Raw genomic sequence first — 27,598 nt, 5'->3', positions numbered from 1 at the left:
AAATTCTCTGCTATTTTTTCCTGCTTCAACATGACCCAATTCAAGATACTACATCATGCATCACATGGTGGGGGCTTTCCCTGTTCGCACAAGGCATCGTGGGATACAAATTTGAAACAGGAGAGAAAAATGGAGGATGTGTATTCCAAAAGGTTTGAACTTGTAAAGTTCTTTAATACCGAATTACAGCCACCACAGGCATCCAATCAAGGATGAAGGAAACAGTAGAAGTTTGTTTGCAATCTTTAATCTCCTTTCCATTTCTGAATATTCTTCTGCTAGTGGTTTCCAAATTTTGTGAATGTGTACTGTGCAGTGCTCAATCTTCTCTCCCTGCTTCTGCTTCTTGTAGCCATCCTTCCCTGAATACTGCTCAAAATTATCCCTCTAGGGTACTGATGTCTTTGTTAGGGCATTTTCAACAACATGAGTGTGTGAATGAAACGTGAAAGACCGACTACAGTAATGGAAAGCAAGAAGAAAAGATGTTATGCTGCGAAGGAAAGGAAATGTAGGACCAAACTAATAAATATTGGCAGTCAGCAAGCACCTCAGTGTGATCAGCTGTTTGTTAAACAGAATGTTGTAACTGTCAGTACATGGTCAAGGTAAGCCTGTAGATGGCAGTAATGAAACACTGGATGCCAGCTGCTGTAAAACCCAAAAGAAGAAGAAGGTAAACATGCACATGTGCACACAGACTTCCTCTGTCTGCTTGACTGTGCTAAGCAAGTGTTTTCATGCACATTACTTGCCAGGGAGTCCCTTCAAATTAAATAACTTCCCTGCCACAGAATGGCCTGATATTTTGAGAGATATTACAGAAATAAACATATCACATTGACCAAATTTCAGAGGGAACTAAATTTCACCAATTTTATAAAATCGAAAGGCTGTCTAGCTTTAATTGTGTCCAGAAGTGCTGTCAACTTCTCTGGGCTTGGAGGCATCTGGGATGGACCATCACACAGTGGAAAGTGTATTGTGATCTGACGAATCAGTATTCCAGGTCTTTTTTTGTAAGAAATGGATGTTGTCTGCTCTGGACCAAAGATGAAAAGGACCATCCAGACTGTTACCAGGAACAAGTCCAAAAGCCAGGGTGTGTCATGGTATGGGGTTGTGTCAGTGCCCTTGACAAAGGTACCTTACACTTCTGTGAGGGAGCATTAATGCAGAAAAGTACACTGAGACTTTGGAGCAACATATGCTGCCTTCAAAATGACATCTTTTCCAGGGATATTTCAACAAGACAATGCAAAACCACATTCTGTACACATTATAAAGGCGTGGCTGTAGAAGAGGGTGCCTGTCCCCTCTGTCCCCAATAGAGAATGTGTGGAGAATTTAGAAATGAAAACTATGTCAATGACAACCCTGTACTGTTGCACACCTTAAAGGGCATATTCTGGACCAATTTCGTTTTTTTTATATGAAAATATGTCCCTTTACATACTCATCCAGAAGGGTAATTTTGCACAAGGCCATCTGTCTATAGCAGAAAAAAAAAATAATAAACAGGTCTGGAAAAATCTCAAGGGAGTCTGGAGCCAGATTCGTGATGTTATCTGCGGAAGTGTCAGCAGGCTACGCGAGCTTGCGCAGTTTCAGTGCACAGCCTGTGTAGATGAAGTGCTCCAATTTCTCTCATTGTCCGGTCTTTTGGAAAACGATGAGTACTAATCCCATCAAGATTGGTGTTGCTACACCCTCCTACGATACATCTGTTAACCATTTTAATAATTACGTGATAACGTTGAAGAAACTTGCAGAAAACCACCAGGTCATTTTCTCATAAACAAACCAGCACTGACGTAGGATTCAAAGGGAGGCGTACCGCAGATGACATCACGAAAATCAATGTTTTCCGGGAAATTAAAATGCAAAGTTTTTTCAGAGGCGGACCAATTCGCCTCAAATGGCTTGATTTCAACTGAATTTTTCTGGTATTGTGCAAGGTAAAAAAACTGCAGTTGTGGCTCAGGTGGATAAGGTGCCATACCATAAATCCGGGCGACCCGGGTTTGATTCCGGCCCGAGGTCATTTCCTGATCCCTCCCTGTCTCTCTCTCCTGCTCATTTCCTGTCTCTACACTGTCCTATCCAATAATAAAGGTGGAAAAAAGCCCAAAAAAAAAATCTTTAAGAAGGGGAAAATGTGGATTGATCACTGACAAGGCTACTGCCATTTCAACTTTGTGCTGCAATGTAAGTTAGTCTAACTAACGGAACATTAATCCTCACTTTTTCTACCTATGTGTGGCGCCTTACATAGGGACGGTGGGTGGGGGGCACAGATGGGGGTCACTATAAATCTGGGGGGGGACATGTCCCCCCCGTCCCCCGTGCTATCTGCGCCCTTGGTTTACAGGAAGAATGGGACAAAATAACACATGAAACACTTAATCACTTGGTGTTTTCAGTTCCTAAACTATTCTCATTCTCTTTAGCCGCTTTATCCTGTTCTACAGGGTCACAGGCAAGCTGGAGCCTATCCCAGCTGACTATGGGTGAAAGGCGGGGCACACCCTGAACAAGTCGCCAGGTCATCACAGGGCTGACACAGACAACCATTCACACTCAGTCAATTTAGAGTCACCAGTTAACCTAACCTGCATGTCTTTGGACTGTGGGGGAAACCGGAGCACCCGGAGGAAACCCACGCGGACACGGGGAGAACATGCAAACTCCGCACAGAAAGGCCCTCGCTGGCCACGGGGCTCGAACCCAGACCTTCTTGCTGTGAGGTGACAGCGCTAACCACTACACCACCGTGTCGCCCCAAAGCTATTATTTTTTTATTATTAATAATAATTTTATATAAAGTTCAATTTATATAGCGCCTTTCTTACATCCAAGATCGCTTTACAATTAGAGAGGGAAAAAAAAAAAGTCCACCAAAAGAGGGTCAGGGTGTAATTCCAGTGGTGTAGCTGCCCACAGTCCCACCAAAGGATGCACAAAGGTATGTCTCACACCACCTGCACAGCCACCGCAACACCACCAGGCAACATCACCCAGAACATTGCACCATGGATCCACAAAGTGAGCACAGAAACACTGCCACACAAAGTGCTGTTATGTCCCAAACTGCCTGCACAGCCACCACGATGCCACCGGGCAACATCACTTGGAACACCACGTCAAGCACAAAAGCACCGCCACAGAGTGCTGGACAACCCCGATGTTAAAAAGAGCAACAAGCTCACTGCAGTCCATAGCGAGGAGCACAAGCATCACCCATAGCGGACCAAGGCCTGAAGGAAACCAATGCCCAAAACTGGGTCTGGAGCTACACCACAACCAGCAGAAAAACACCCAAACAAAAGATCATTCAAACAAAGAGCAAACATCAAATCATACAATCACAAAAAGAAAAACAAAGGGGTAAAAAAGAAAAATAAAATGATCTGGTGAGAAGCAGTAGGCAAAATACGCACAGTGTACTTTCAATCAGAAACAGAAGTGTTTTAAGTGTTGTGAGAAGGAATGGAAATATTATGAAGTGGGAAATGCTTTACTGTCCCAACATTTTTTTAATGTGGTGCAAAATTGAAGTGTTTGTTTTTTCAAAATAATCAAACATCAAATAATGTGTTGCATTGTTCCGAGTGTAATACAGGTCAAAGATTAGTTACAAATTGTTTTCAGTTTTAATTTCAACATACCATCCCAACCTTTTCTGATTTGGGGTGGAATATGGAGAAGGAAAATTAGGGCAGGAGGAGAGAAGAAAGCAAATTTGGTACATACAGTTTGAATCAGGTGTGTTAGAACAGGGAAGACATGCAAATGTATAGGGCTGGGTACCAACAGTGTCTTGCAAAAGTATTCATCCCCCTTGGTGTTTGTCCTGTTTTGTCACATTACAAGCTGGAATTAAAATGAATGGGGGGGGGGGGATTAGCACGATTTGATTTACACAACATGCCTACCATTTTAAAGGTGCAGAGTGCTTTTTTATTATGACACAAACAATAATTAAGATAAAAAGGACTGGAGACCAGAGGTTTAAGCTGAGATACATGAAAGGTAGGGTGAACATGTCGCATGGTGAGTGGTAACGCGAGTCTAACAGAATATGGGTTGATTACCTTCTTGATGAGGAAGGGTCCAAGGAACCTGGGTGCTAGCTTGCGAGAGACGGTCCTAAGTGGCAGGTGGCACATGGAGAGCATAACTCGTTGACCTACTCGGTAGGTGGGTGCCTTGGAGAGACGTTTGTCGGCTTGCCTCTTGGATGTGGGTGCAGAGCGAATGAGTCTTCTCTAGGCCAATGCCCATGTCCTCCTGCAGAGGCATATAAAGAGCTGGGCTGAGGGTATGGCAACCTCCTCCTCTTGGCTGGGGAACAGTGGTGGTTGGTAACCTAGTGAGCACTGGAACAGAGAGAGACCTGTGGCAGAGGAAGGGAGAGTGTTATGTGCATATTCGATCCAGGGTAGGTACCTGCTCCAAGAACTGGCATCCCTGGACACCATGCACCTGAGTGCAACCTCCAAAGCCTGGTTCGCCCATTCTGCCTGGCTGTTGGTCTGTGGGTGGAAGTCTGAGGAGAGACTACAGGTGGCCCCGATGAGTTTGCAGAAGGCTCTCCAGAACTGTGCAGTGAACTGAGGACCCCGGTCAGAAACAATGTTGGTAGGCAGACCATGTAGGTGGAAAATGTGGTGGACAAGTAGTTCTGTGGTCTCTTTGGCTGAGGGGAGCTTGGGCAGAGGAATAAAATGGATGGTTTTAGAAAAACAATCAATAACAGTGAGGATACATGTGTTGCTACCTGAGTTGGGGAGTCCTGTGATGAAGTCCAGGGTGATGTGAGACCAAGGTCGATGCGGAGTCAGGAGGGGTCTTAGCAAGCCGGCAGGGGGTCGATTGGCTGTCTTGTTCTGGGAGCATGTGTTGCAGGCTGCCACAAACTCCTGGACATCCTCCTTGATGGATGGCCACCAAAAGTGCTGCTGGATGAGTGCCAGGGTTCGGGCAGCTCCCGGATGACAGGCCAGCTTGGAGCCATGACCCCACTGCAGCACCTGGGTTTGCACAGGACAGGGAACAAACAGATGGTTAAGAGGATTGTTGTCGGGGTTACCTTTACCAGGGTCCTGCTCCAGGGCCTTCTGCACAAGCATCTCAACCTCTAGAATGGCGGCTCCCACCAGGCAGCGTGGAGGAAGGATGGTCTCAGGCAGCTTGGACTCCTCTTGGTGGGAAGAGAACATCCTGGACAGGGCATCGGGTTTGCCATTCATGGAGCCTGGGTGGTAGGAGAGCATGAAGTTGAACCAGAAGAGAGACCAACGGGCTTGACGGTAATTCAGGCGTTTGGCGGACTTGAGGTACTCCAGATTCTTATGGTTAGTCCAGACTAGGAAGGGAAGCTCCGAACCCTCGAGCCAGTGCCTCCACTTCTTCAAGGCTAGTTTAACAGCCAGTAGTTCTTGGTCGCCGATGTCATAATTCTGTTTGGCTGGGGTTAGCCGGTGAGAAAAGAAGGAGCATGGGTGGACCTTGTTGTCACTGGCCCTCTGGGATAGTATAGCTCTGACCCCTGACTTGGAAGCACCGACCTTGACAATAAACTGCTTGGTTGGATCAGGTATGGTGAGAATGGGTGCTGTGGTAAACCTGTGCTTGAGTGTGGAAAAGGCTTTCTCTGCTTCCCCCCCCACACACTTGAATTGGGTCTTGGTCAAGGTCAGGGCTGAAAGAGGTCCAGCCACCATGCTGAAGTTGCGAATGAAGCACCTGTAGAAGTAGACAAATCCTAAGAAGCGCTAAACCTCTCATCTCGAAGATGGGCTGGGCCAGTCAGCAACTGCCTCCAGCTTGAGGGGGTCCATTTGAATCTTCGCCTGAGCGATGATGAACCCCAGGAATGAGACGGAGCTTTGGTGGAACTCGCTTTTCTCCGCCTTAACAAAGTTTATTTTCTAGCAGGCATTGGAGGACCTGCTGGACGTGACCCTGATGTTCCTCCAGGGAGCAAGAGAAAATCAAGATGTCATCCAGGTATATGAAGACAAAGGTGTTAATGAGGTCCCTTAAGACATCATTAACTAGTGCCTGGAATACCGCAGGCGTGTTGGTCAGGCCGAAAGGGACTACGAGGTATTCATAGTGGCCTGTGGTGGTGTTGAAGGCCGTCTTCCACTTGTCCCCTTCCCTGATCCTAACTAGGTGATAGGCGTTGCACAAGTCCAGTTTAGTGAACACCTTAGCTCCCTGGAGTAGTTTGAAGGCTGTGGTCATGAGCAGTAGTGGGTAGCAGTTCTTGACCGTGATGGTGTTGAGACTTCGATAGTCAATGCAGGGACGGAGTGACTTGTCCTTTTTGATGAAGAACCCCATCCCTGTTGGAGAGGAGGAAGGGCGGATGATCCCAGCTGCCAGTGACTCCGTGATGTACTTCTCCATGGCCTGTCGTTCGGCAGGTGAGAGACGTCCCTTGGGTGGCACCATCCCAGGCAGGAGGTCGATCCCGCAATTGTAAGGCCTGTGAGGAGAGAGGGACACTGCTCGGGTTTTACTAAAAACTGGCTTGAGGTCCAGATATTCCAGAGGCACGTGAAAGAGGTCGGGAAACTCACTGGCTGAGGGCTGTGATGGTTTGGTGGGAGGCAGAGCGGAGCTCAGGCAGGAGGCCAGGCAGGAAGGACTCCAGCCTAAGATGGTGTGATCAGTCCAGTTTAAGTGAGGGTTGTGCTGCATCAACCAGGGTAGTCCAAGAATATCGGGAACATCAGGGTTGTTCATGACATGAAGTTGTATCATTTTGGAGTGATTGCCTGAAGTCCTTAGGGTGAGTGGGGTGGTGAGGTGAGTGATGGTGGTCAAGCCAGTGCCAGTGAGTGTCAGGACAGTGAGAGGGGACCTTGAGGGCGAGTAACAGGATTCCAAGATCCTTGGCGGTGGCAGAGCAGATCAGATTCCTGTCCGCCCCCAAGTCGATGAGTGCCTGAAGATAGTGATGCCAGTTGTTGTGCGTGATGATAATGGGGAGCAATGGTTGGTCAGCAGGGGACTGGTTCCAAGCATAGCCCACCAGGGCCCCTTGATTAACTGGTGGGCTCGTACTTTTTAACAGGCAGACTTGGCAGATGTATCCTTGCTGACTGCAGTAAAAGCAGGCCCCCATGTTCCGCCAGCACAGTCGTTCCTCTGCTGACACCTGTACCCGATCTACCTGCACAGGTTCGACGGACGAGGCGGGAAGTGGGGAGAAGTTGCAGCGGAGGCGGCTCTTCGCTCACCTACATTGTAGGACCCGAGCATCAATATGATAGGCATGGTCCATGAGAGTGGCGAGGTCTGATGGCAGTTCTCGAGATACCATTTCGTCCTTGATGTAGGACAAGCCATATAGGAACGCGTCAACCTGGGCACTCTCGTTCCAGTAGCATGATGTTGCCAGCGTCCAGAACTCAATGGCATAGTCCGAGGTAGATCGGGGCCCCTACCACAGCTCCATGAGCTCCCTAGCCACTTCCCAACTGGACATAGAGTGGTCGAATGTTCGCCTCATTTCCTCAGAGAAGTCCTTGAAGCTGGAACAAAAGGATGCGTCGGCGTGCCAGACCGCGGTTCCCCATTCCCTGACCTTGCTGGTGAGGAGTGTGATGACATAAGTTACCTGGGAGCATTCCATGGGGAAAGCCATGGGTTGTAGCTCCAAGATCAATAAACACTGAGACAGAAAAAAATCTGCAGGTACCTGGTTCCCCGCTGTAGGGCTGAGGCGAAGGAAGTCTTGGTTCATGGCAAGCGGCAGAGGCGGGAGGTGAAGGAGGCGGCTAGGCAGGGGTAGGCACGGATTGGGAGTGCTGGAGTTGTGTGGCTAGAAGATTGAGTAAGTTGGACAGGGTGGCCAGGTTCTGGGTGATCTGCTTGAGTTCCTGTTGGTGGGTCCCAAGGAGGGCTCCTTGCTGCTGCATAGCCATTCTCAGATGGTTCAGTTCCACTGGATCCATGTTGGCCAGAACATACTGTTATGGGTGGGGAGATGTGGTCAGTAGGATCCAAGAGCAGAACACAGACCAGTAAATCCAACAATAAAAAAGATTTAATAGGAGTAAAAAATAAACCAAAAATAATCCAGAAAAAGCTAGGGACAAAAAACGAGGCAGGCACAAAAAAAAGGAACAAAAAAATGCTAGCATAAAAAATAGTCCAGACAAAAAACTTGAGACAAAAACAGCACAACAAACATGAAAAAAGACAAAAATGTAGTGCAAAAAAACTGTGACAAGAAACAGGTAAAACAGAGAGCAAAATCCACGAAGCAATAATGGCACAGAGACGACATGAAAAACCAACGAGACATTCTGGCAAAGTCCCCTTCTGATAACGGCCTTTTTATACATAGCAGAGTAAACCAGGACGTGAATGCCGGCAAGATGGAAGTCCTGTCCCGGATCCGGATTAGCACTGAACTGGGAGATAATAAATCTCCGGAGTGGAAGTCCGGAGCGGAGCATGACATTATGGAAGAGTGGCCATTGCAAGAGAAGCCACTGCTTAAAGAACAAAATAAGAAAACACATTTGGAGTTTGCCCAAAAGCACATGGCAGACTCCCCAAGCACATGGAAGAAGATTCTCTGGTCATATGAGACTAAAATTGAACTTTTTGGCTATCATGGGAAATGGCATGTGTGGCGCAAATCCAGCACTTCCCATCACCCTGAGAACACCATTCCTACAGTGAAGCATAGTGGTGGCAGTATCATGCTATGGGGAAGTTTCTCATCTGTAGGGACATGAAAGTTGGTCAGGATTGAAGGAAAGATGGATGGCACTAAATTACAGCACAATTCTAGAGGAAAAAATGTTTGCATCAGCCAGAGGTGTGGGATGAAGGTTCACATTCCAGCAGGGCAATGACCCTAAATGTACTGCTAAAGCTACACTGGAGTGGTTTAAAGGGAAACATTTAAGAAAGAGAAGAAACCTTTATTTGTCACATGCACACTTCAAGCACAGTGAAATTCATCCTCTGCATTTAACCCATCTGAAGCAGTGAACACACGCGCACACACACAGAGCAGTGGGCAGCTACACACAGTGCCCGGGGAGCAGTCAGGGGTTAGGTACCTTGCTCAAGGGCACCTCAGCCCAAGGCCACCCCACGTCAACCTAACTGCATTTTAATATCTTGGAATAGTGTAGTCAAAGCCCAGACCTCAATCCAATTGAGAATCTGTGGCATAACTTGAAGATTGCTGCACCGCTGCTGAGAGGAAGGTTCTGCAGAGGGTGGTAAAGGCTGCACAGAGAACCATGGGGGGCTGCCTCCCCACCATCTCAGACCTCTACACAGCACAATGCAGGGGGAGGGCCCTCTGCATCATGAAGGACTCCACCCATCCAGCACATGGACTCTTCCAACCCCTCCCCTCAGGCAGGCGGCTGAGGAGCATCCGGAGCAAGACCACCAGGCTCAGGAACAGCTTCTTCCCCGAAGCTGTCAGACTGCTGAACTCCAGCCATGCCCTGTAGTCCCCCCCCCCACCCCCTATATCCATATACACACACACACACACACACACCCTTGACCCCCCCCCCCTCCCCACCCCCCACTCCCGTGCACTACAAACACTTTATCCTATAAGTGCAATTGCAATATTAAGGACTCACAAGTGTAATACTAAGGACTACTTTTTGGATTACCTCATACTTGCACATGCATACTTAGGCTGCTATATGTTAAAACTGGCTTCTTATTTAAGTTTGTTTAGCTTATTTAAATGTTTAGTTTTATATTCTTTTATTTTATTTTCTGTTAGTTTTACTTCATACTTTATATTTTTATATTTTATAGTTCATTTACTGCTCCCGGGACCTGAGTCCTAATTTCGTACCATAAACATGTGAATGTGAGCTGGTATGACAATAAAGCCTTGAATCCTTGAAGATTGCTGCACACTAATGCAGCCTATCTAACTTGAAGGATTTGGAGCAGTTTTGCCTTGAGGAATGGGCAAAAATCCCAGTGGCTCAATGTGCAAAGCTAATAGAGACATACCCCAAGAGAACTGCAGCTGTAATTGTAGCAAAAGGGGCTCTACAAAGTATTGATTTTGGGGGGTGAATACCTATGCACACTCCAGATTTCTGTCTTTTCATCTTAATTATTGTTTGTGACACAATAAAACAACAATTTTCACCTTTAAAGTGGTAGGCATGTTGTGTAAATCAAATGGTGCTAACCCCCCAAAAATCCATTTTAATTCCAGCTTGTAATGTGACAAAACAGGACAACAAGGGGGATGAATACTTTTGCAAGACACTGTAGGTACCCAGCCCTGTACATTTTCGTGTCTTCCCTGTTCTAACACACCTGATTCAAACAAAATAAATAATATCGCCTTCCATTTATATTGTGCCTTTCTTACAATCGAGGTCACTGTAGATACATTCAGTATATTAAAAAAGTAGGAAACAAAGAATATTGAGAAGAAAAAAGGTAATGGTTTTGGGAGAAAATTTAAATTGGCTTTAAAAATGGGATAAGTAAATGTAGTCATAAAAGTCCTTGAGGGTGGCATTCCATAGTATGGCACTATAGGAACTTCCCCCCCATGAATGTCGGTCTGGTCTTGGGCACTACCAGCAAACCAGAATTGGTGGAGTAGAAATTCAGAGGATTTAACTAATTAGCTAATTAACAGTGCTTCCTGGGTTGAAGTGGGTGTGTTGAAGTCAGTGAAAACACTAAAATTAGCAGGACAGGGGTACTCCAGGGCCAGGGTCTGGAACTTGTGGGTTAGTATAAAGGAGAGGCACATGTTTCCAGATAGTTTGAGCAAATGGACCTAGAACTAGGTAGATAGTGAATGCTATAGCATAAAGTTTTGATAATATAATTTTCTATTCTGCCCATAGAACCTAGTATCCAGGAGGCTGTATCACAAACCAGATGTAACCTGTACAATTCTAGCCAGGGTGCTTGGCTCCAGTTTAGTAACACTCTACTCATCCAGAGTGGCATCCAGCTTCAGCCAGAATTTACCCAGAATGCTATGCAATGGTGCAATAGCAGCCTAATTAGTGTGAACCTCAGCCTTCCCAATCACACACAAGTTCGATTCCAGCAAGCACCGACAATCAGAGGTGAGCTGAACCATCCCTATATCAGTCATAATGGAGTTAGGAATGAATTTAAGCTGGGGAGAAAGACCACATCAGAAGCTCCAACTTCTATCTATCCATCCCTTTTCTCTGTCCCTTTTTCTGATTTCTCTGAAGGTTCCTCACCCACCCTCCCGGTCTCCTCCCTATTATTCAACAACTTCCGTTCAATTATCATTCATTTAGAATCTGGTTATTGTAGCGAGAGCCTCTTTTTATTAATTAAAAAAAAAGTATCTAGCACAAAGCAGAAGCTTCCTGGAACTCCAGAAAAAGTCAGACACACTTCTTTCTTGTTTTTAACATGGCCTCATCAACCTTTTCACATTTTTAACTTGGCTGAATTTGTCTGATTCAGTTGTATTTTGATTTCTTGTGTTTGAATTGGGCTTTATGTAGATAACTATACCTCAGTACAGGGAAGTTAATATAACTCTTTTACTTTAGGTTGCTAACTGATGACTGTTCATATCTCCAAGGAAAATCCTCAGGTTACCCCTCCACTTTTAGCTTTGTGCTGTGAGTGGCCATGTGTGATCTAGGTGATACAAATTTGTTAATGTTAAAGAATAAAAGATGGTGATAATGTAGTATTCTGACTGGCAGAATTAGCATTTGATTGTCATTAGTCTTGCTAACACTGGTTGACACTCTTGCAACACTATTTCTACTTTATACTATCGTGCTGTTAAATTCTCAATTCTGATTGAGAATTTGAGGTGTAGAATAGCAGCTCCAACAGCACCTGCAAATCATAATGCACTCATTCTAATTACATTACATTATTGTTGCTATACACAAGGACTTGGCAAATAAATGGATTTTTAAACATCTGTGTGACAGTTTGTGTAGGTGGGTGGAGCACAGAAGGACGGCAGGACAGAACTGAGTTCACAAAACTGGCTTTATTCAGCTTTTCAGCCTATGCACTCTCTCACACACACCCAGACACACACACACACATCAGTCATCTGGTTGAGGAGAGAGCTCCCTCTGCTCTCGCTCTCTCTCCTTAAATAGGGCGCGGTCACTGGGAAGACACACAAACACATTAATTAATGACAGGTGTAGTGATTCTGCCACTTACCTTCCCTGACTCCGCCCTCCTGTCACAGACCGATGCTTGACCACGCCCCCGCTGCCACATACCCCCACCGCCCGACTCAGGCCGGGCAGCCGTCCGGCCTGCAGCCGACTCCCCCCCCCGACGGGAGAGGAAGTCCGCCATGACCATCTGCGCCCCCGGCCAGAAATCACCTTGAAGTTAAAGGGTTGGAGTGCCAGATGCCAACGGGTGATCCGCGCGTTGGCATCCTTCATGCGGTGGAGCCACTGGAGGGGCACGTGGTCCGAACAGAGGGTGAAAGGGCATCCCAGCAGGTAGTACCGGAGGGCGAGGACCGCCCACTTGATCGCCAGGCACTCTTGGTGCTGTAGCGCCCCTCACGCACTGACAGCTTGCAACTAATGTATAAGACTGGGCGATCCTCCCCCTCCACCTGCTGGGACAAAATGGCCCCCAGCCCTCTGTCCGACACATCCGTCTGCAACATAAAGGGGAGAGAAAAGTCAGGGGAGTGTAAAAGTGGCCTCCCACACAGTGCAGCCTTTACCTTAGAAAAAGCCCGCTGGCATTGCTCCGTCCACTGGACCAGATCTGGTGCCCCCTTTTTAGTCAGATCAGTCAGCGGGCTGGTGACGTCCTAATAATTAGGTATAAACCTATGATAATAGCCAGCCAGCCCCAGGAACTGTCTCACCCCCTTTTTGGTCTTGGGCCTCGGGCAGGCCGCAATTGCTGCTGTCTTGTTAATTTGGGGACGCACCTGCCCGTTGCCCAAGTGGAAGCCCAGATACCTTACTTCCACCCACCCAATCGCACACTTCTTTGGGTTGGCTGTGAGACCCGCTCGCCTCAGCGACCTAAGGACGGCCCTCAGATGTTCGAGGTGCCTCGGCCAGTCATTGCTATAAATAATAATGTCATCGAGGTATGCGGATGCATAGGTGGCGTGGGGGCGGAGGACCCTGTCCATCAGCCGCTGAAACGTAGCGGGCGCCCCAAACAGCCCAAAAGGAAGTGTGACGAATTGGTGTAAGCCGAACGGTGTGGAAAAGGCCTTTTTTTCCAGGGATAATGGAGTCAAGGGGATCTGCCAATAACCCTGTTAAATCCAGTGTCGAGTAAAAACGAGCCGTGCCTAGCCAATCGAGCAACTCATCAATACGAGGCATTGGGTATGTGTTGAATTTAGATACCGCGTTGACTTTTCTATAATCCACACAGAACCGGACCGACCCGTTGGCCTTGGGTACCAAGACCACCGGGCTGCTCCAGTCACTGTGGGACTCCTCGACGATGCCCATTTCGAGCATGGCTTCGAGTTCTTCCTGAACCACCTTTTTCTTGTGCTCGGGTAATCTGTAAGGGCAGTTATGCACTACCACCCCTGGGGGCGTCTCAATGTGGTGCTCTATGAGGTTGGTGCGGCCGGGCAGGGGCGAGAACACGTCCGAAAACTCGGTCTGCAACTGGGCAACCTCCGCGAGTTGAGTTGGGGAGAGGTGGTCTCCACAGGGGACCGGAGAGGTACGCGATGCCAATGTTCCCTTTTGAACCTCCGGCCCCAGCTCCGCCTTCTCCGGAACCACCGACACCAACGCCACGGGGACCTCCTCATTCCAGAGTTTGAGCAGGTTGAGGTGGTAAATCTGTAGCACCCCACCCCTATCCGTTCGCCTCACCTCATAGTCAACGTCCCCGACTCGCCGTGTGACCTCAAAGGGTCCTTGCCACTTGGCAACCAACTTGGAGCTCGATGTGGGCAACAGTACGAGAACTTTATCTCCCGGTGCGAACTCCCTAAGGTGCGTACCCTTGTCGTACAGGTGGGTCTGTCGTTCTGGGGCCTGTCACAAATTCTCCTGAGTAAGGTGCGTGAGTGTGTGGAGTTTTGCACGCAGGTCAATAATGTATTGGATTTCGTTTTTACTTGGTGAAGGTCCCTCCTCCCAATTTTCCCGCAGCACATCTAGAATGCCACGTGGCTTACGCCCGTATAACAATTCAAATGGGGAGAACCCCGTGGAGGCTTGGGGGACCTCTCGCACTGCAAAGAGCAAGGGTTCGAGCCATTTATCCCAATTACGTGCGTCCTCACTTACAAATTTTTTAATTATGTTTTTGAGGGTGCAATTGAACCGTTCAACTAAACCGTCCATTTGTGGGTGATACACACTGGTGCGGATCGGCTTAATACCCAACAACCCATACAGTTCGTTCAGTGTACGTGACATAAACGAGGTGCCTTGGTCAGTCAGAATCTCTTTTGGGATTCCAACTCGGGAGATAACGCGGAAGAGTGCCTCCGCAATACTGCATGCTGAGATATTGCGAAGAGGCACTGCTTCCGGGTATCGCGTTGCATAGTCCACCAGAACTAATATAAAGCGGTACCCTCGTGTTGACCGATCTAATGGCCCGAAAAGATCCATCCCAATTCTTTCGAACGGGGTCTCGATTAACGGTAGAGGGCACAAAGGCGCTTTTGGAATGGCCGCTGGATTTACTAACTGGCTTTCGCGGGACGCCGTACACCACCTACGGACATCACCGCGAATCCCTGGCCAATAGAACTGGGCCATTATTCAGGCTAGTGTTTTATCCTGCCCTAAGTGTCCAGTCATGGGATTAAAGTGAGCCGCCTGGAATACCAATTCCCGGCGGCTCTTTGGAATTAAAAGCTGTGTGACTTGCTCTTTAGTCTGAGTGTCCTGCGTCACTCGGTATAATCTATCCTTCATAATCGCGAAGTAAGGGAAGGACGGGGTGGCGTTCGGCTGGAGCATTTGACCATCGATTACTCTCACTTGGTCAAACGCATGCCACAGAGTCTCGTCTCGCGACTGCTCTAATGGAAAATCCGTGAGGGATTCTCCAACAGAGAGAGGAGGAGCCGGCGGCTCCTCACTCTGACGCGGAGCTGACGTAGATGGCTCTGTGACAGCTGCTCCCGCCAACGCGACACCGGGACCTCCCCCTGTTAAATGGCAGGACCCACTCTTCACTAAATGTGTCATTAAATCCCAAAATCCCGGCCAATCAGTCCCCAAAATTATCAAGTGGGTGAGGCGAGGATTAACCGCCGCCTTTACTCTAAATTTTTCTCCTCTGAAAAAAATGTGGACCGACACCAAAGGGTAGCTGTGAACATCCCCGTGCACACACAACACCTTCACCCCCTGTGCACCCCCCAATGCCTCGTCTTGCACCAGGCTTTGGTGGATTGAGGTCTGATTACAGCCAGAATCCACCAACGCCTGATATGTATCCCCTTGGATACTCACCGGTATGCGATACGCTCTGGCCCGATCGAGGGCGGCTCCTGGCGCGTCGGGGATCTGAACCACCGCGCCCACCTCCATTACCGAGCACTGCTGCTGGAGGTGGCCCGGCTCCCCGCAGCGCCAGCAAACCAGCCCGGGCTTCCTCTCTGCACTAGTGCTCTGGGGCTCACTCACCTGAGGGGGGGGAGAGACAGACACAGAGGGAAGACACGGGAGGGCACCGCAGGTGTGGCGGGCCGGCTGAGGTGGCGCTGGCCCCCGCCTCCACGGTGGGGGAATGGGGCGAGGAGGAGACACATGAGGAGGAGAGAGAGAGAGGAGAGAAGAAGTCGTCTGCTGTCCTGCCATCGGGACAGCCGCCAAATGGTCCTCCGCCAGCTCGATTGCCTGATCCAGCAACACCGGGCGGTGGCACTGGACCCACTCTGTGGTTCCCGCTGGTAAGCGCGCGACGAACTGCTCCAGTACCACCTGGTCGATGAGTCCCTTGGCGTCGTGGTTGTCGGCCCTCAACCACTACCAGCAGGCGTCCAGGAGTTGCTGGCCAAATGCGAACGGCCGGCCGACTTCCTCCAAGCACAACGCACGGAAGCGCTGACGTTGTTGCTCAGGGGTGCAGCCCACACGCTGGAGGACGGCCCTGCGAAGGTCCGTGTAGGCCAGCCGGCGGTCGGTGGGGAGCTGTAGCGCGGCCAGCTGTGCCTCTCCCGTTAGCAGGGGGAGGAGGCGCACCGCGCGCTGTTCCACTGGCCACCCCGAGGTCTCCGCTACCTGCTCAAAGAGCGTGATGAATGCCTCGGGGTCGTCCTGCGGGCCCATCTTCATGAGGGTGAGGGGGGAAGGGCCCCCAGCGGTGGAGATGGTGGACCCCGCCGACACGAGGAGGTGCCGGAACGCCCGACGATCTTCCTGTTGCGCCAGCACCAGGGCCTCGAACCGTTGTTCTTGCTCCTTTAGGAGGGCGAGCAGCGCCTGGTGCTGGCTCTGTTGGGCCGTGGTGAGGGCGTGGATCAGGTTGGTGAAGGTGGAGGACTCCATGGGGCTGTTCTCTTCTGTGCTCGGCTCCCGGGTTTCAGCACCACTGTGACAGTTTGTGTAGGTGGGTGGAGCACAGAAGGACGGCAGAACAGAACTGAGTTCACAAAACTGGCTTTATTCAGCTTTTCAGCCTATGCACTCTCTCACACACACCTAGACACACGCACACACATCAGTCATCTGGTTGAGGAGAGAGCTCCCTCTGCTCTCGCTTTCTCTCCTTAAATAGGGCACGGTCACTGGGAAGACACACAAACACATTAATTAATGACAGGTGTAGTGATTCTGCCACTTACCTTCCCTGACTCCGCCCTCCTGTCACAGACCGATGCTTGACCACGCCCCCGCTGCCACAATCTGTAATAGCTGCTATAATGTAAATGACAGCAGGAATTAACTTAGTTCTTGGATATGCCACAACATTAAACATAACAATAAGGAGATGTCAATTATTATGTTATTATTAATAAATAATGGTTAGCCTTAACAAATTGCTATGGTACAATTGGAATATGTGGCATGCTGTTCAAGGAAATTAATCAACTTCACATTGGTAACTGAAACTCCACTTCATCACACCGCCCCACTGTTGATTATTTTCCTATAGTGGAAACATAGCCTTTGTATTATTTTTGTTGCAAAATGCCATAGTGTATATAGCTAGGAGGATGAACTGACAACAAAAAACAGGTTGAAAATGCTAATTAGAATTCATTGAGAAGCTGTAAATTTATTTATTTATTTATTATTTTTAAATTGAGATGGCTTGTTCCAAGCAGATGAGGCAAAAAAAGAAGAAATGGAGGCCTCGTGGTTGGCCACTGTGCCTCATATGGCATTACTGAGCTCAGTGGAATTCCATGGCACCTGGCAGAAACAGTTCCTGTTCAGAGGGACACAAAGTCTGCCTTTCTCTTTGGCTAATGGCAGTACCATCAAAGTGCCCATGATGTACCAGTCGACCGAAGTAAAGTTTGGTGAGTAAGCCTGTGTTTTTATGCTGTTTTTCATTTGTTATATTATAGAAAGGAGTCATCTGCCACAACACTAAATTCATTTGTACTTCCTATACCACCTGCTTTTCTTCCAGGCCAGTTTAATTTGCCATCAGATCAGCGCTACTCCGTCCTTGAACTACCCTACTTTGGCCAATCCCTAAGCCTTTTGATGGTGATGCCAAGTGAAAGGAAGACTCCACTCTCATTCTTTCAGTCACAACTCACCGGCCGCACTGTAGCATTCTGGGATACAGGACTGCGTCATACCAAAATGGACATCTTCCTCCCCAGGTGGCATAGGACTGCAGGAACAGCAACAACCTAAAACAAATTGTGAAATCATTGTATCTACCAGACTTATCATGGCTGTGTTTCAGGTATAAGTTGCACTCTCGTCTCAACCTGAAGCCCGTTCTCAAGTCCCTTGGCATTTCAGATGCTTTCAATCCCCTCACTGCTGACTTCAGAGGTATATCAGGTAGATATTCTGAAACCTTGGATAAGGTGGTATACCTCCTTGCATTAGTTAGTTTTCATTAAAATTCAGTCTGCCACCCATATATATTCAGGTCCATAAATATTTGGACATTGACAATGTTATTTTAGCTGTCTACCACAGTATATTGGAGTAAAACTTAAATCACAAATATGAGCTTAAACTGCAGACTTAAAGCTGCCGACTTTCTTCTTTACTTTAAGGGCATTTACATCCAAATCAGGTGAAAGGATGCAATATACTGTATTATAAGTAGTCCCCCTTTTTAAGGGATCAACAATTGGATGCAGTTGTTCCAGGGCCAGGTGTGTGTTATTCCCTCATTATTTCATTTACAAGTAAGCAGACAGCAGGGGCGGCATAGTGGTTAACACTGTCGCCTCACAGCAAGAAGGTCTTGGGTTCGAGCCCAGTGGCTGACAAGAGCCTTTCTGTGTGGAGTTTGCATGCTCTCCCCATGTCTGCATGGGTTTCCTGTGCAGTCCAAAGGCATGCAGGTTAGGTTAATTGGTGGCTCTAAATTGAGTGTGAATGGTTGTCTGTGTCTATGTGTCAGCTCTGTGGTGACTTGTCCAGGGTGTACCCTGCCTCTTGCCCATAGTCAGCTGGGATAGGCTCCAGCTTGCCTGTGACCCTGTAGGACAGGATAAGTGGCTACAGATAATGGATGGACAGACAGCAGGTCTAGAGTTGATTTCAATGCGGTGTTTGTATTTTAAATCTGTTGCTGTTAACATTCCAAAGTTGAAGTCCAAAGAGCTGTCACTGCCAGTGAAGCAAAGCTATTGTTAGGTTGAAAAATCAAAACAAACCCATCAGAGAGAGAACAAAAATATTAGCAACGACAATTGCAAAATGGTGATGTCAGGAACACCATAAGGCCTGAAAGAATTCTTTCCCTGGTGAAGAAAAAAACCTTTCACAACAGTTGGCCAGATGACAAACACGCTTCAGGAGTTAGGCAAATCTGTGTCAACAATCAAGTCTAGACTTGACCTGAGTAAATTTAGAGGTTTTCCACAAGATCTACACCATTAGAAAGCCTCAAAAACAGACCAGAGTACAGTTTTCCAAAAACATCAAACAACAACAATACAGTCTGAGAACAACCTCCTACAGACAGATGAGACAAAGATCATGTTGTACCAGAATTATGGGAAGAGAAGAGTATGGAGAAGGGAAGGAACTGTTCATGATCTGAAGCCTACTGCCTCATCTTATGGCATGAACATTATATGGCTGCCAGTGGAATCCTGTCTCTTGTATTTATTGATCTGGGGCGGGTTTCCCAAAAGCCTCTTAATACTAAGAGAATCTTAACTAGGAGAGAGAGCATTCATTGTGCTTCTTGCTCTACCATTTAACAATGATCTTTGTGCTACAATGCTTTTGGGAAACTCAGGCCTGATTGTTAAAAAAAGCAGCAGGATGAATTCTGAAGTGTATAGGGTTATATTATCTCTTCACATTCAGCCAAATGCTTCAAAGCCCATTAGAAAGTGCTTAACACTGCAGATGGACGATGACCTGAAGCATATTTTGAAAGCAACCCAAGACCCCCCCAGTGGAATGTTCTGCATTTTCTTTCCTAAAGGTAAAACACCACAAAAACAAGCAGGAACTGAAGACAGCTGTAGAGAAGGCCTAGCAAGGCATCACCAGGGGGGAAAAACAGCATCTGGTGATGTTTCTAGGTTCCAGACTTCAGACAGTCATTTATAGAACTCTGCCACCTAAGAGATTCTGCCTCACGGTTTGATCCAGGAGCAAACAGTCACTGACACAGACACAGCTGCTCAGAGATGTTTCTCAGTTTATTGTAGGACAAACATGAGTATATATTCACATTCAAGAGTGTGTTGCAGCTATGTGATTGGATGATGTCATTAACGAAGCTAAGTTATGTATGTTTGATAAGGTAACCTCAATGGATGACTAAGCATTACATCACTGGTCAGGATAACCTTATGAAAGTAAAGAGGGACATTACTGGTCAAGATAACCTTAGAGAGCAGATGTCTGAGTGAAGATAAATTCCAAGGATTTAACTAGAAGTAGCCAAAACAAGAAGCAATCAGACCAGCCTGTATCAGTTTCAAGCATATCAAACAGATATCTGTCAGTATGCTAGACAGCTAAAATAACAATAACTTTGTCAATGATCAAATGTTAATAGATCTGACTGTATAGGCGTAAAAATGCCAAATGTGCTCTTTCTTGTTTAAGACTAGTGCTACTAGTACACATTTCTTTACACAATTTATTGTCATAGCAAATAAAGTGGACCACTATATTGCATAATATATGCAAATTAAATATCTTTGAGGAAAACACATGGGACTCTTGGGTATGTGCCAACTGGCAAACCAATATACCACAGTTAAGTGATATCAGGTTGATCAAATACTCATTTACTCATAAAAATGCTCTGATACCAACATCTGATACCATGTGATGTATTCAACTTAATATAGCGTACAAGCTAATGAACAGACAACATGAAATGACAGCAAAACTAGAGCATCTTCCTACAATACAAGTAATCTGATAAAACATCTTTATGGTCTTTAAATAAAATGTTTAACAGTGAGGCCAAGGGTGGCTGCCCAGAGCATAGAGAGTTGTATCAGCAAGTGTGATCATTAAAAATGAGCCCAAGGTGCTGTGAATTGCACATGCACAAAGGTTTTAAAGGAGCTTGGATCAGTGAAGTGGGTGAGCAGAGAAACTCTTGCATGTAAGAACAATTCAGTTCAGCGAGCACTGAGTCACAGGCGCTTGTACTCATTTTAATCATCATACTCCTCTGCACACTCAAGTCAGCCAGCCTCATGCGCATTATAAAAGATACCAATGAAAAGTCATAACATCTTCCACATGAAAACAGAATGTAAACAGGTTACTCATCTTGGTATCAGTATCGGTTCTGACAAGTATGAAAAAAATGTATGGTATCGATGCGTCTCTAATCACAATATTGTCATACTTCAAACTACCTTCACTATCATTTCCATTGTGAGTAAACAAACGTTACATGAACAAATACACAAAATACATGTGCTGAAATTTTTTATCTCTTGAAGATACAGAAGGCTTCTATGTTTCTGAGGCCATCCATAAAGCCATGATAGACGTGAAGGAGGATGGAACTGCAGCAGCAGCAGCCACAGGTAAGTGCAGAGTGTTACAAATAAATTCAACAACAAAAAAGTGCATTCTGTGTAAAGACTGTACGCTTGCTGGAGCAAATACATTGTGGGAAGATGATATCTGGGTAGATTTAAATGCATAGAATTAATCACCAAGTTTAATATCCTGAAACAGTATAACCAATTACGAGCAATTTGTGCAGATGACACGATCCTGAGCATCACTAACAGCTCAACCAATGAAAGTTAAGATCTTCTTGTATTAAGATACTCTTGTATTACATTGCAGAATCGATGATAAGCTGCTGGACACAATATAACTGTCTCACTAAACTAATTTAAAAAAAAGTCTTGAGGCTTTGAGTATTGGCAATACCTATGTATTATGCAAACGTTAATCAGGCTTATTAATCATTCTTATTATATTAATCACAAGAACAGTGCATTATAAAGTGTGATTTGCATATCTATTTAAAATACTACACTCTACAAGAAATTGGCATGTGTGGTCAACAGCCTTGGGATCTACCAGGGTTCATCATTCATCTGTCCACTAGAGCTTTTGGATGAGCACTTTGAATAAGGTTTCCAGACATCTTCTACCGTAGGTGGTTTCCACATTTGAATAAATTTAGTTCCCATGTGAACTTGGGAAAATATCGACTAGTTTTCCAGTCTTTACTGCACGTTTCCTTTATTGCACTTTAGTATAAATACTTTGCTTAATCTTGTAAACATTTGTATAGAGGGGTCCTTGAGATTGTGGGTTCAGCTTTATCAATTTTTATATCACAGCACTGTTGAATTTTTAAATCTGATTTGTCAGAAAGGGTTGATTAATTTCTATAACAGCTACTCTAAAAGGAGTTCCAGCTGTAGCAATATTAGCAATATTTCTGAGAAGAAAGAAGGCTATTCTAGTAATATTATCTACATGAGCTTCAAATGAAAGACTGAAATAAAATCTGGTGTCTCATCTGGCTTTGCTGAAACATACAACTGTGTCAACAGTGTAACAGTGGAAGCTAATATCATGCTTACGAATAATATTACCCAGAGGCAGCATACGGTATATAAAGAAAAAGCAGCAGGCCTAAGAGAGACCTTCCAGAACACCAAACTACAAAAAAGTTTGAGTGTTACCTGGAAAAGACCTGACTTTTAAGCACAGTCTACATATTTTTGATAGTGTTGAGGTTCTCCTGCTTTATCCTCTACAACCAGCTCTGATGTGTGTTTGGGGTCATTGTCCTATTGGGACACACAACTGTGTCCAAGTTTCTGATGGTTTGAGGTTATGCTGAAGAATTCTGAGGTAGTCCTTCTTCTTAATTATTCCAACTCCATGTGCAACGTACAAAGAATTAACAGTTGTGTGACAGCGGCCCAAGGAAACCACCACCTAAGCAATGGATTGATCCTGACACAACCACGCCCATGGTGCTGAAAAGACAGCGGCACTTCAGCACCACTGTTCTGGATCACCAAAAGCAGTGTGGCCACAGGCTGGGGCCCACTGATCACACACAGCTGGAGCGGCATAATCAGCATCTCAATTCACCTTCCTCAAGCAGCCAGGGGAGTATAAAGAGACACAGTGACAAACCGAGCTTAGTGAAGCTCACTCCGTGCATGTTGACTGACTCTTATGGCCCTTCTCCACCAAGGGCATTTCACCAATGCCGAGGATGACGCAGAAGACAACTGAGAGCCACTCACTTTTCGCTGTTGAATGTGGCTGCCTTCAGTGCCTCTGGAAGATCACTGAAAGACCCAGATGCAGCCAGCCTCCACCTGCGACCTCGCCTCTGGCCAGCTTGGGCCCTCTGGCACTTGCACCAACTGCACTTTTCACTCACTTTGCACTTCCCCAACCTGATATTTTCATTAAATTGTCATGTATTCGTTCCACTGAGACCTGGGTTGTGTGTCTGTGTTCTCCCCACTGTAGCAATGAGTGCCACAGTTGGGACACTGCTCCTCTGTGCTTCTGTTCATTGTGGCCAAACAGCTCAATTTTTGCTCATCTGACCATAAAACTTTCTTCCAGAAGGCTTTTTTTTTGTCCATGTAGTCAGCTGAAAACTTTAGTCAAGCTTGAAATTGTGGATTTTGGAGCAGGGGCTTCTTTCTTGGACAGCAGCCTCTTAGTCTGTGGCAATGCTATTTGAACCGGTGATCTTGGAATCTGAAGTTGTTTAGAAATGGTTCCAAGAGACATTCCTGAGAATATAAATCTATGATCCTCTTTCTCATATCTGCACAGAGCTCCTTGGACTTTCCCATTGTACTATGTGCTGGTTAATCCCTTAATGAAACCCTTTTTATTTTGTGCACAGAGAAGCTACCAGCTGCAGTCAACCATCATCACTAACAGGAAGTTAAGAGGCCTTGGAGAGTTAAGATATTTTAGAACTTTGAGCTCCACTGAGTTAATAATCTAAGTCAAGTTTATTTGTAAAGTGCTTTAAACAACATTGTTGCAAAGCAGCTTTATAGAAAATTAAAGGTTTTAAACATGAGCTAATTTTATCCCTAATTATTTATCCCTGATGAGCAAATCTGTGGCGACAGTGGCAAGGAAACTCCCTCAGACGATATGAGGAAGAAACTTTGAGAGGATCCAGACTCAAAAGGGAACTCATCCTCATTTGGGTGATAACAGATAGCATGATTATAAATAACTTGCTTCTATAACTGTGTCCTGTATAGTCACAAAGTACAACTGTGTAACCAGGAAATTCATTACAGTTTTATCATGAAGTTTGTTTTGTTGAAGCTATCAACTGTTCATTGATGAAAACTTGAGTGCAAAGCTGTTCATGACAACTGCAGTCCTAAAGTTATCATGTCAATTGTACCATAGTCCTCAGCCATAATAACAAAACTGTAATACCCTGTCCACACTAGGGATTTTGTACCGATACGAAACTACTTTCGTACCGCAACACCTGTCCACACTAGCAACTATACCGGTACTGTAGCGGTATAACTGTATCGGAATGAAACCCACAAATGCGTGGGTTTTGTACCGGTACAGTATCGGTACTGTAGCGCTTCGCTGTAGTGTGGACAGATGAAGCAGCTCTGTATTGATACAAATATAAAGTGCATGCGTAATTCATAATTAATTCATAAGACATAATTAATTCAGGATCTCGAGAAAACAACACAACTAATTTGTACGGAGCCCCTAAAGGGACATGGAATAATAAAAAAATTTAAGTAAAAAAGGGACATGGAATAAAAAAAAATTTAAGTTATTCCATGTCCCTTTAGGGGCTCCATAAATTCGAGATCTCAAGAAAACAAAACCGTTATTTCGAGATCTCGAGAAAACAAAACAATTATTCTGTGATCTCGAGAAAACAAAACAATTATTTCATGATCTCGAGTAAACAGCTGAGAAATGGTTCATTCAGGAACGCCAAGAGGCTTGTGATATGCTGACTTTGGGGCTATTTCTCATTCTGTATAGATGCAACTTTGGTCATTAGAATGTCTGGAATAATCGATCACCTAATAAGGCAATATTTTGATCAGGGGTTGACACAGGGAGAGATTGCATTAAGTCTTTTAATAAGGGATAATTTCAAAATTAGTCCGCGGCACCTCCGCAGAAGACTGGCCCGGCTTCGTCTCTACCGACAGAGATACAGTGATCCAGCTGAGATCATGAAATAATTGTTTTGTTTTCTCGAGATAACGGAATAATTGTTTTGTTTTCTCAAGATCTCGAAATAACGGATGCCATATATTCTCGGAAGGAAGTTACTCGGTAACCACGGAAACATTTCGCACACGTGCATTTCAACTACCATGAAAGAAAACCGCAAACATTTCTCGCTAGTGTGGACAGATGCACTAAACTGTACCAGTATACTTTGTATCGATACAGTTATACCACTTTCGTACCAGTATAAGTGTGAACACAGCATAAGTGTCCAGAGCCATCTTCCAAGTGTGACTTTCAACTGGCCATATGGGGTCATCCTCCACAGGACCTAGGGTGGCCAGACGTCCGGTTTTAGGCCGGACCATCCGTCTTTTCAATGTCTTGTCCGGCGTCCGGCACAGCATCAAGCCGGACGCACATTTGTCCTCCTTTTAGAGACGATGAGCGGAATTATATAATATCGACTTGCCAGACTGGAAGAGCAGAGTTCTAGAATAACGTTTTGTAGGGAAACTGCAGATCTGTGCTGCACACTAGTAATCTACAATAAAGAGTCTATGGCTTGATGTTTTTTGGCATGCAGTGCGAACTCCGCACCGCGAGGCGTTGCGTTCTAGAACGCGTTGCGCTCTATCCTTTGATGATCTTCCTGGCGCGTGCCTAGTGCCCTGCCCCCCTGGCCCTGGCTGGGACTTGGAAACACGAGTCTGTCCGGTAGACCAGCTGCTCACAACTTAACTTGTTAGGATATGGATGACAGTGCAAATGCACATCTACTATATCTACCTTAAGTTTAATTTCAGTGGTTTGTTACTCCACAATGTTTTTAATAAATACAAATATGGTGTTCTAGCCAATTAAGAGCTAATACATGAATTATAATAAATACTATGAATGCTTTAAAACGTTTTATAATGTTGCTGGTTATGTTGCCTATTTGTTCTTTGAGAATCTACAAATGTTGTGCTTTTTGGTACTCAGCACCTTAAGTTTAATTTCAGTGGTTTGTTAACTCCACAACGTTTTTAATAAATATAAATACTGTGTGTTCTAGCCAATTAAGAGCTAATACATGAATTATAATAAATACTATGAATGCTTTGACCTTACTCTTTTTTCCCCACAATCATAATCTTTAACCCTACAAAATTGTGATGTTGATTTCACCAAACTTGAGTGACTTGCATAAAAATAATCCATTCTCAATCTTGCCACTGTGGTTTACATAAAAATTTGAGGGCTATGAATCAGATGGGATTTGCCATTATTCACCCTAAAATTGATTAGAATGCAGGAAATTGCATCTAAGAAATACAAAATTTTCTGGGGGAGGGCCCCCAGACCCCCTGTCCAAATAATGTCCTCCTTTTTGGTGTTATGGAAATGGTCACCCTAACAGGACCAATGTGATGAGACTCTAGCCAGATGTAGCACATCAGGATGGATCAGGTGGGTCCAAGGAGCAGAAGAGTTCAGCATCACTGGTGTCTCAAGTTCAACACGTAACTCGACAGATAGAGGGAAGAGATGGGGGGGGGGGAACACAGGTTGTTAGGTATGCCCAATGTTACCTAATGAGTAAGAACAGTATACATTTTTCACTGAGTGCAAGCAGGGACTCTGGCAAGACTAACTATGACAGCATAACTAAAAGGGAGAGCCAGAAGGTAACATAGACATGAGGGAGCCTTGGGACATAAATCAGCCAGCCATTCCACCATCAACAAACCCGAGTGAATGCATGAGACAGTGGGGGGGTGACAGCATCCATACATCCCAGTTTACCAAAACACGCTATGCCTGAGGAGCCTCCAGATCTACTCCTTTACCTAATAAAAAAACTATTAACAAAAAGCTTGACTAAAAAGATATGTTTTCAGTCTAGACTTAAACACTGAGACTGTGTCTGAGTCCCAAACACTACTTGCAAGTCTGTTCCATATCTGTGGGATTTGTAAGGAAAGGCTCTGCCCCTGATGTAGCCTTCACTATATTAGGTACCAGCAGACAGCCTGCACCTTTTGATCTAAGTAGGTGTGGCGGGTCATTAAGGACCAGAAGTTTGCTCAGGTCCTGTGGCGCAAGACCATTCAGTGCTTTAAAGGTCAATAGTACTATTGTATAATCAGTGCAAAATTTGATTGGGAGTCAGTGCAATGTGGAAAAGATAGGGGTGATGTGGTCATATCTTCTAGTTCTAGTAAGGACTCTTGCTGCTGCATTTTGAAATATCTGGAGCTTATTTATGCTGTAGGGACGGTCACAGTCCCTTCTAGAACTACAAATCCCATCAACCAATTTCGGCGATGACCTACGTCACGCCTGGGTGGGATTACCTACGTCACATCCTCCCTGAAACCATAAGTGGCTCAACCACACTTCCGTTATCTCTCTCTCGTCGGTGGACATTCGTGTCGCACAGACACAAAGAGACACCCTGCTCATCAGAACACCCAAGATAAAGACATCTTTCTTGCAAGAAAAAGAAAGTCAGCGTGCTTTCATATTTACCTCTGGCCACGGTAAAAGAATACTTAAGTTGCGCCGTTTCACTCATTTTGAGTTACAACTGTTTTTTTTAATTTGTTCATTATAAGTAACATTACGACTGCCGCCCGAGCAGTTAATTAAAAGTTAGAAGCGACCAGATTCCTTCTGACTTAATTGCTCTGCACATTGTTTGATCAGAGACTTTTCCTCACAAACGACGAAGTTCACACCAAGAAATTCTCTGTGCTTTTCACGGAAGCGACCCACGAGTTTCT

General features: G+C 45.7%; 1 protein-coding gene across 1 annotated transcript in view; it reads left to right on the top strand.

Moving 5' to 3' along the window:
• serpine3 (serpin peptidase inhibitor, clade E (nexin, plasminogen activator inhibitor type 1), member 3) overlaps positions 1-27,598 on the top strand; it is a 53,988-nt gene that overhangs the window by 2,556 nt on the left and 23,834 nt on the right. Inside the window, exons 3-7 of the mRNA XM_060936716.1 lie at positions 10,884-11,111; positions 17,294-17,491; positions 17,605-17,803; positions 17,890-17,990; positions 21,092-21,178. Of these exons, the coding sequence (XP_060792699.1) occupies positions 10,884-11,111; positions 17,294-17,491; positions 17,605-17,803; positions 17,890-17,990; positions 21,092-21,178 (813 nt within the window). The remainder of the gene's footprint in view (positions 1-10,883; positions 11,112-17,293; positions 17,492-17,604; positions 17,804-17,889; positions 17,991-21,091; positions 21,179-27,598) is intronic.

This window comes from Neoarius graeffei, chromosome 13 (genome assembly GCF_027579695.1).
Source record: "Neoarius graeffei isolate fNeoGra1 chromosome 13, fNeoGra1.pri, whole genome shotgun sequence".
Lineage (NCBI taxonomy): Eukaryota > Metazoa > Chordata > Actinopteri > Siluriformes > Ariidae > Neoarius > Neoarius graeffei.
The sequence above is the reverse complement of the archived record's forward strand: the minus strand, read 5'-3'. Positions and strand labels throughout refer to the sequence as shown.